Genomic DNA, 10,593 nt, shown 5'->3' on the forward strand with positions numbered 1-10,593 from the left:
ATATAAATGCCATGTTTAGAAGTGGCTCATGTTTTTAATATACCTGCACGTGCAATGTGCCAAGATTTAAAGTTGATAAAAAAAACTGTAGTTGATAAAAGTGTGCATGGATGAAAATGTCATTTGTTAAGAGTATACTATCACTACTAGCACTGGGGTTTAATAGTACAGTATTGATAATCATCAGTTATTTTAGCATTGTGCACCAACTACATTCAACATTTTTAAGTGAATTGTAATGTTATAATAGACTACATAAACAAGGAATCGATGTATAAAATATTGAAATGAGATCCCCCACTTTGGCATCTGAACAAATATATTGTAAAGTAATAGTTTCTCTATAAGACTGACATAAATTAACATGCTATTACCAGGTTTATATCATGATGCATGTAAGCTGCAGTGGACAAAAAAACAGTTGTTAGTTTAGAAAATTGTCCATAATTTGGAATTCTTCACAAATATAATCTGGAAATGATGGTGTGGTTTTGGGGTCACACAGAAAAATTAGTAGATATTCAAGTTTCCGATTGTTAAAAGTGACTGAAGAAAAAAAAATTCCATGGGAAAAGTGTCATTCCAAACCAGTGAACTTGATCAAGTAGATGCATAGTAATGTTTGTGTGATGTTGATGTTCTTGCGTTCTGGTGTGTAGGTGCATCTTTTGGCCCCTCAGAAGAGCTGCATTATTCCTGTCCAAGTTCCCTTTGGGGATACTGGCCTGTCAGAGGTGGAATGCCCCTGCACACTTAACACGGGTTGAAAGGAAACAGATAGCCCTGGTTGTGAAGGCAGAAATCATTCTCCATCGATTAGGCCCTGCAGAAAGCTGTGAATGTTGCTCATGGTTTGAACATTTGATCCAGCAGTTTCAGAGCTTGTCATAACAGTGTCTTCTCGGAGGTCTCTGCTGAACTGGTTACTGTCCTGCTCCATATGGGACGCAAAATCCTGGCCACAGGCGTTTCATATATAATTAGTTGCGGTTGGTCTAGTAGTGCCATGGGTTTTTGTGCAGTGAGTTTGTGATGTTGTCAGTGTAATGAGAAGGTCTATAAAGGCCTATCAGGTCTGTGTGATGTCTCCAGTTGCCATTAACATGGGGGTGAAGTGGATACTTGCTCTTTGAAAGATGTGTGATATGCTAGGTATTTTTAGCCACAGCTTTTACCTCGGAAGAAAGAGCTTGTGGCTGTTTTGACCTGAATGCAGCTCTGCAACTTTCCTACTCAAAGAAGCTATAATTCTAAGGGTCTACATTTGGAATAGCACTAGCTTTGTACCAGACTGTGGAAATGTGACATGTGACTGCAGATAAGTGTGTATACTTAAACGTGCCACCAAGTGGGACATGTGGCGGTTTTAGACCAGACTACCAAACAGCTCCGGGAAAGGGTTAAGCCCTAAAGAAGTGTATTTGTTGCACAGATGTGTAGTTGCACTAAAGTGTTTGCTCTGGCCATGAAAGGGTCTTTGAACCAATGAGTGTGAACTTCTGGCCACACCAGCCTATAAACGTTGCATTTGTGTGAGGCAGTGAAAGGGGCCAGCTAATGTAATGGGGGAGGGGGCCTCTGCCTGTGGAATGTGGTGTCTTGGTGAAAGAGCTGGAGCTGAACAAATGAAGTCAGTTTATTTGGCAAACCAGAGTTGCTGCTCACCAGCGGGCAAGTTTACCCAGGCACTAAAATGCAAATGCATTCTTTTCTTTCAGAGACGGGCCTTTATTGGCGGTTACACCGTGTTCGGGGTGAAAAATGTTGACGATTCCCTCGTTTTTTGTCTGCCAGTATTTTCTCTCTATGTGACCACCCCTTCTTGTCCCTCTGTTTCCCTTTTTTTTATCTTTGTAAGTTGTAGTGATTAATGTTGGGAGGGGTGGTCTTGCCTGAAGGCCTGTTTTTCAGTGGCCTTTGCTGCGGACATGGCGAGTAGCAACACGTGCTGCCCCTGGACGCTGAGCCCCCTGTCCCCGGCAGTTATCTGCTTCCTCAAAGGCACAAAATCTTCCCCAGCCAGAAACAAGACCGAAGGCTCAAAGTTTTCTTGTCCTTGCATCTCAGCTGAAGACTTCTTTGCTCAGATGTCACCATTTATTACTTTGCACAATAACTCCTAATCTGAGCAATGATCTGATTGTAAGAAGGAAATGTACCATATGTTTCCCAGGAGCCGGCAGATTAACTCCCCTCTTGCCGCACATGGAATTGCGATTAGCCAGAGCCTTTGTTGGTGGTACCGTAGGGGCAGCTCAGCATGGGATCCTACAGTAGTTAGCAGATAAAGAACGCTGTCCGCTCCGACTGGGGGACGCCCCTCCTCAATGACAGAGGCATTATGAATGATTTCAGTCCTGCTGTGGGATTGAGGCCTCAATTATTTGATTAGTATCAAAGATTGCTGCCCCCCGCCATGCTGGTTTTCATAGGCATGCTGTGAGGAAGAGGAGTCACTTTCATTGAGAGCGCAAATGCAACTCTTAATTAACTTAATCTGGAAACTGGAACTGGAGTGTGTTTTTCAGAGAAACAGAAGTTGGTCTTAAAGATAAGACAAACCTGTGATGACTTAAACCCATTTAAAGAATATAAGCTACAAAAGTCGACCATATGTTCAGCCTCTATTTTGGCTCTTTATCAATTGACTAGCTTCATTCCATCTTTTATATTTCAAATACAACTTTGGTTTTTATGTTCAGACTTCACCTGTCTGCGGGAAAAAAATGCTCAAGTTCTGTTTGACTGTTTATCATTTAGCACCATTGTTTGCTGGAATCTAAATTTCAGCTGGAGGCCTGATTGTGATTAAATGTCTTCTACGGTGCCTATTTAAGAGATTTTCTTTGCTGAACTGTTTTGACAGGCAGCAATTTGGCTAAAAAAGATTAGCGCAAGAATGAGATGTTGAGCGTACCTGTGGGATGAGAGAGGTTCTCCTGTTATTGTGAGGTCTTGTTACTGGTTTACCGGAATGTCAGTGAAGTTAGTCACCTCCCTCCTCCGTCTCCCCACAGCTCTGGGTGAGCTCACAGACATTTGTTCCTGTTGATTTAGTGTCTTGGTTTCCGCTGTCATTTTCATTTTATGTGGGGGGTCTTTTAAATGAGCACACATTTGACTGTAGACAAAGGCTCTCTTTTTTATTTTGATGGCTCTCCATACAGAAGTGTTTAGGGGGTCCTTGTTTCAGATGCAGGGGGAGGTCACACTGATGATCTGGTCCTTCTCTCAGCTTCACTGGCACGGTGGCAGATGACTGAGGATGATGAGTATTGACATGAACTGAGAGATTGTGTCCGGAGAGGGCGGGGGACTTCCCTGTGTTTGCACATCCAGGGTATTGATTTGGGCCTCCGGTTCAATGGCTGTGACCCAGGGGAGTTGATCTCCAGCATGGCTAGAAAGCCATGACTGTAGCTGGAGCAGGAAGCCAGCGTAGAGGCCTTGTCTCAGCCCTAACAGGGCTCTAATATAGCAAAAACATGTGCTTCCCTGCATTAAAACTTTGTTTAGTCCACAGAACCACACTGGTGCGCTGACCTTTGCTGTCCACTCCACAGTTTAGATTTTTTTTGTCCATTCCACCTGTCCCAGTCATCCAGCTTGTTATCTGTGAACCTAACCCTCTACACAGGTTCAGTGCAGCTGACGCTCCTGAAATGATTCTCACACTTTCAGTGTCTGTCCAACATGGTCGGCTTTTTTTTAAAATCTTGTATTTAACAAAATGAGATTTTCCTCATCTAAATGGAAGGTTTTTGAACCCCAAATGAGGCACTAGGGTAGTGAAAGCAAATTATATGATGCTTTTTTTAAAGCACAGAGCTCTTCATCTAATAGCAGCTCCACTATCAAATTGGTGAAGTGCTGTCAGCATCCTGAGCAATCAATGTCATCCATCCCCCACTCCCCAAGCAGCAGCCATTAACCCTTCTTGTTCCAGCATGCCTGGCTGCACTAAAATGGTGGCTTTAAATCAGACATCTTTTATAATGGCTGCATAGAAGTGCCTTCAAGCTATACCTGCACATCCTGTGTGCATATTTTCTCACTCACGTGGCAACAGTGTCAACTTGTTGAACACAAGAGCCGTGTTGTAAAAACACAATCAAAATGCACACATCACTTCTTGTGTTTTGTGTTGTAGCACTCTTAAAAAAGGACAAAAGGTACATTTTATTTTATAGAAGAAACTCACGGGATAGTAAAACCTAAACACCTCTAAGAACAAGGAATGGTCGTATATCAAAAACACTCAGATATTGTGTGTGTGTGTGTGTCTGTGTGTGTGTGTGCATGTGTGTGTGTGTCCAGCTCAAGTGCATTTCTGATTTGAAAACTAGTGAATGACACTGAAACGTAATAATCCAGCAGCCTGGATGGCTCACACATTTTCACATGCACAAATGTTGGGAATTTTTGGAAGGTTTCACGCTCGTGTTACTTTTTCACAGCGAGAAAGCCTCTTTTGACTCTGTAGGTAAATCCTTGTCTGGGTTTAGCAGGAATGGTGGAATGTGGAACTCATAGCGTTGGACAATTAACAGCAGGTGAAGGGAGATTACAGTAGCTTGTAATCTTTACTCACACACTGGACTGGTACATTTTTTTACAGGTCACACATACTTATTTTTAGGAGCAAATGTTAGTGAAATACACTGACGCTCTGCTTATGATGACATGAAATCATGGCAACGGCCATCACACTACACTCTCCTGTCCTGTCTCAGCCTGTGAAGTTCTAGCCCGCTCAGCCTTTTTCTCTGTTCAGTGATGTTTCAGTCCCTCGCCTCTAACAGTAATTAGATTAGACCAGCCTGTCAAGTAAACCAGTTAAGAGCAGGGGGTGACAGAGAGGAAAGACATAAAGTGTTTTATTTATAACATATTAGAGATAATTACATTTAAAGTCACTGCTGTAAAAGATGATGATCCAGGGAAATAAAATAAATAGACTCGGTTTTAGTTTTAGTCTGAATGAGAGGGACGAAGGTAAAGTGCAGTCTAGAATATCAGGCCAGCCAGCACATGCATTTTTAACTTCCAGAAGTCTTCTCTGGGTGGAGGCCTGGATGTGATGATGGGGCTGAGGTGACTGATCATAAGGAGTGGTCTCAAAACCAGTAGTATCCATTACAACAAAAAAAAACAACATGGTGTTAACATTCCTCAGCGACCAAGGACCCAGTTCATGATCCAACATGCCTGTCCATGGTTAAGACCATCCAGCTTCTAATTACTGTGCTTCTTCTGAACCAGGTAGACGAGCACAGTGAACTAATGACAAGCAACCTCGGAATGAACTGTGTAAACACATGACTTATATCTGTAGCACATTACCATGGCCTGGGATTTTGAACTTCATCAAAAGAGTCTGCAATAATCAGCAAACTCACAGCACACAGGTTATTTTCACTACCGTAGTTAAGCTGTGGCTGGACAGAGGGGCTACAGGTAATGGAGTGGGTTCTAGTGATCATTACAATCAGCTTAGAACATTTGAAGCTTATTGAGGTTTTTGAGCAGGACAAGTATGGTATTGTATGATATGGTATGGTATAGGCAGAGGCAGAGGGAGTTACTGTTTTGTAGTGCTCACCGAGTCACCAAGCCTCCCAAAAACACAGACACGGTGAATCCATCCCATTGGATAGCCCTGGTCGCACAGCAGGACTAACTGCAAGGGATTTTAGGCAGGAACGTTGGAATTTGTCGGTATGTTTTAACATTAGATTGCGGTTGCTGGGTCAGGATAATTTTGCGTCGTCATCTCAGATCTGCATCCCTTTATGTTGGCTGAAGGTAGAGAAGGCTGTCTGCGCAGTGACTGGCTGGTGTGGATCTGTGGCTCATCGCTGCTAATTTCAGTTCAGAAATGTTCCAGATGTATGTATGTGTAATGCTAATGTTACAAACAGCTCTGAATTGAAATGTTAAGCAGAGGCTGACATTGAGTGGAGGGTGGTGTTCTGTCATGTTTTATATTGGCTTCTGTCAGAACGCTTTAATGCTTTCATCCTTATTTGTTGTGTCCCTCACAAAGTCCCACATGTGTGTTTGCTCTGGGTTGCCATGTGATTTTAGTGTGTTGGCCCACGCTGGCCCAAAGAATTTTACACAAGATAGGAGAATGTACTTGATTGTGTGCAAAGATCAATCATTTAATGTGGCTCTGTTAACCCTAATGTAGAAAGGAAAGTGGGGAAGATCAGCTGCTTTAGTTTTAGATAAAATAAGCTATGAGAAGTTGATTTTTTTGGATAGTCGTCCAAACTAATAATTATGTTCTTTACTTTTAATGTTATCAAACCGACATAGAGTAGATTTAAATGTCTGGCTGTTGTACAAGAATAACCAGCACATGTTAAAACTCTCTCTAAGGCAAGAATGGCCTGTGTGAAGATGGCTACACAGTAAAGTATCTTCAGTTATAATCATTTGTAATGGTTAAAGGTTAACATTGATGGTCAGGATATGTACAAAGTACAAATGTAATAAAGTCCAGAGTATATTTCCCATCCCACCATGATGTTGGCCTAATTTCTGTCATAATATACTGAAGGTAATGTAAATTGATTTAAAAAAAATACATTAGTAATAAGGAATGAACTACAGATTTTTTTTATTACAACTTAAGCTGTTTGTGGAGAAGGTCTATGTAGTAAAATACCCTTGATGAAATGAAATATCCATTATTATAGATATTGATCAGCCATATAATCTTTGTATTGACCAATTTTAAAAATGAAATGCAGAATTTCCTCACTGCTGTTTTCAGGACATGTACATACCTGCACATGACATAGCTGGTAAAAAAAAGTCACTACTACTCTGTCAGTAGGACATTTTAAGCAGCTTATTGTGCAATTAACACCAAAACTGGTTACTTAAGACCTTAATCAGCAGACATATCAACATCAGTGTTGAGATCATATCTACACTGTGGTGTCCCAGAGGAACGGATTATTCTTAAATGAGTCTGGCTTTATCCTAGAAAGGTTTTCCATCCTCAATCCCGTTGCAGTGTGTCACTGTTGTCTTTGGGCATGTCATTTTTATTTCGGCTGCTGAAATCGCAGTATGTCAGAGAGGTTTTACCCCCTTCAGATGGTTTTGACATATTTGAACAAAAAACCTTTGTGCAGGTTTTCAGGATGCTGGCTGATGAATATGTGATTTGGGAGCATGAATGTTGACAATCGTTGCACATTCAGAGTTAGAAGGTGAAAATTACTTGCTCTCAGGGGCCTTGACAACCTTTGCCCTGCCAGCTCTCCTTTCAGCCCTTGTAATTGCCACTGACCAATAGGCTCCTGTTTGAAACTAGAGCCTGAGCTGCAGCTATTAACGTCTCCCTTCCAAACAGATCTTGTTTTGATTCCTGATGCTTTTATAGGTTTTGTCTTTAGGAGACATTCCTCGTTGGCACATACCGTGCACCCCTTTCTGCCCGTATTTTCCTTCCTTCCCGTCTTGTGGGGCCATTGCCCCCCTTCCAGCGCTCACAAACACACACCACACACATGATTAGCTTTTGTGTGTGTGTGTGTGTGTGTGTAAAGGCAACTGACCAATCCAACCCTCTTTGGCCCCCCCAACCATCAGCTACACTCCATGAACTTGGCCACCCTTCACAGCTGCGTTAAGATTGAAGGATGGGGGGCCCTCGTATCCAGCTGGGTCGGAAGACATGGTGGGGGCAGGCCAGTCCCTGATGCAGATGGTTTAGGTCAAATGGAGATGTTTAAAGATGTGGGGGGAGGGGGACACAGGAGCTGGGAGGCACAATAACTCCAGAGGTTACAACTGCAGCCTCTGGAAAAATACATACTTGGAGTTTGAGTACATATTAGTTTTCGGTTTGTGTTAGAGAAATGTGTTATAACATGTGTTATGTCAACTGTTTACCAGATTACATCCTTACATCAGAAAAACTACTACAGAAATAAAAGGAACTCAAAGAAATATCTTTAGGTTTTTCAGCGCTGGGATGAGTTAACACTGGTTCTGACCAAGGACCACGTTTTTGTTTGTGCATGAGAGACTTACTTACTTATTACACTTTTCTCAACAAAATTAAGTCTTGGTTTGCCATGACTGAATGGATGTATCTATCTTGATTATTTTAGTATTTGTGCAATTATTTCCTAGTGCGAGGCTAATTGGTTTCTAATATTAAAAAAAAAAGTCAGTCAAAATGAGCCTCTAATAGTATTATAGTAATTTTCTCAGTTTTAGATCAAGACACTGTCTTACAAGAGATTAAAATGTTTCTTTAATACTTAATAGTAACAGTAATTGTAGTACCTCTTTATGTGTCATGGCAAAGCTCCGCGCTCATTTACTTGGTGTCTAACGGCGTGTGGTGCTGCAGCACACATGCTGACACTTCATCAGAGACAGCAGGAGGTTTCTGACATACACACGGTGACCTATGCTAGTTCCCGCATCTGCAGATTTTAGTTCTGTTTTTATTATTATGTACTGCACTGCAAGTAAAACTAAAACTGTTTGTGTCAGACTGTTTTTGCATCACAAGCATCTGAAAGTGAGGAGCAGTTACAGTCCTGTTACAGCATTTTTCCATGCAGTTGAAGGTAGCTAAAAGACTGAGGGTCTGGCCTCTGCAGATGTCACCCAGATTCCCAGAAGTACATGGAAAGTAATCAGAAACTTTTTCTGACTGGACTAAAAAAATCCACCCAAAGACAGCATTTAGTACTCTAGTTCACATGGTGAAAAGAACAATATACACGTTACCTTATGGTGAATGCAATGGTGAAGAAACAGTTTCTTTATTCACCTAATGTGTGTTTTGTTTATTGTTTATCATAGAATGGAAGTGCAGGATGGACAGATGAGGCCGACAGTAACAGAGGAAGAGGAGAAGCCTCCAGAGACTTTGCTAAGGTGAGCATTTGGATACTTACACCATGCGACAGAATGATTTCTTTTATACGCACACTGGCTCTGATGAGCTTCACTTTCTTTTTTTCCATTTCAGCTTTATGAACTGGACAATGACCCCAAAAGGAAAGACTTTTTGGATGACCTTTTTACCTTCATGCAGAAAAGAGGTAAGACTTTTCCACCAGGTTTCATGCTCTAGCAGTTAACATTTGAAGCTATATCCTAAAAATGGCCCTGTTTTTTGCCTTAAATATTGAAGATTAGATTCAGGTCAGGATTAATTGAATGTGTTGAATAGAATAGAATAAAAGATGTCTACTTTTGAGCCATGCGTATTGCTTTAGATCCATTATAACTTCCTTTGCATCACAAGGTGTTCAGTGGCTAAGACATACCACAAGATTTAAGATTTATAGAGATTAATTTCCATTTTCTGTGTGATGAATGATTACTTTGTTGTTGCTTTTAAATATTTAGGCAATTTCTAAAGCTCACACAGCCTAACCAAGTTTAGAATTTTAAATAAAATAAGTCTTTGCAAGTGTGTTATGACACTAATCAACTTAAAAAAAATAGTGTTACTCTCATTGGCTAAGAAATACTTTACTAATTGTTCTTAATGGAGTAAAGGCCTTAAAGGGTCAACAGGTGAGGTCTCTCTCTCTGTTGATCCGGTGGCTCTACAGTGTTGGTGCCAGATGAATCTGGCGGTGGCCTCCATTCGGCTAACGGCCAGGCAGTTATGTTGCATTGACACTGCAAGTAAGACCTTTCTGACCAGAGTAGCTAATGCACTTAGGTCTGATCCGACATCTGTTGCTAAGCAAGTTCTCTGACTTGAGTTGCACCACCCAAGGTGAATCACAATGTTATTACAGCGGTGCATACTTGTCATTGTTTTGGCAGACTTCAGTGAGTGATGGTTGTCTCTGAGTGTGTGCGTAGATCACACCATTTTTGTTACAGTGTATGATGTGTGTATGACATCTGCAGTGTGCATGTATATGATGAATGGTTTATTTTGTTCGACTGTGATGGATGATGTATAGATTTGTATCTAGTATTCCAGTGACGTGCATGTGTGTGCAGTTGAGTGACTATGTTTGCAAAGCTTCATTCAACAGAACAGCAGCAGGAGTATCTGGTTTGGTCTGTGCATCCGGAGGTCTTTCATTTGAAGGAAGATAAATTCAACTGAGTCAGAGAGAGGGAGGGACAGAATCTGTCAAGGGCCTGTTAGCGTCTCTGTCCTGTGTCAGGCGATGGGAGTGGTTGTCTGACCCTTTACTCACGCTGGTCAGGCAAAGAAATCTATCAAACTGACTCCAACACCACCTGATAGAGCATAACTGGCTAATTACTAAGTGCTATATTACATTCTCCCTCAATTTGAATCTATACGGCAAGGGGGGGGGGAGTGGTCTTTGAAGTAAAAAGAGAATATATTTGCATTCAAATCTAAAGGTGTGTCACCTTAAAATAAAACAACACTTTCACGTGACATGTACCTTTTTAAGTTGTATGCAGGATTTAAAAAACACCACAGGCTTCAAAACATGAGATTGTAATTGTAATGACTGGAAAGTTAGAAAACAAAAAACAACTGAGAAGATGTGGCTTCAAATATGGACCCAGACATGGATGCTGCTCATGATACCGAGGATGAAGAATTTAGGGGTT

At 41.3% G+C, this 10,593-nt stretch overlaps 1 protein-coding gene across 1 annotated transcript in view; it reads left to right on the forward strand.

Annotated features, from left to right (window-relative positions):
- The window catches only part of LOC101063886 (AT-rich interactive domain-containing protein 3B-like), a 42,730-nt gene that overhangs the window by 12,227 nt on the left and 19,910 nt on the right, over positions 1–10,593 (forward strand). The window contains exons 3-4 of the mRNA XM_011609562.2: positions 8,839–8,913; positions 9,008–9,080. Of these exons, the coding sequence (XP_011607864.2) occupies positions 8,839–8,913; positions 9,008–9,080 (148 nt within the window). The remainder of the gene's footprint in view (positions 1–8,838; positions 8,914–9,007; positions 9,081–10,593) is intronic.

The sequence above is a fragment of the Takifugu rubripes genome, chromosome 13, assembly GCF_901000725.2.
Source record: "Takifugu rubripes chromosome 13, fTakRub1.2, whole genome shotgun sequence".
In the NCBI taxonomy this organism is placed as follows: Eukaryota; Metazoa; Chordata; class Actinopteri; order Tetraodontiformes; family Tetraodontidae; genus Takifugu; species Takifugu rubripes.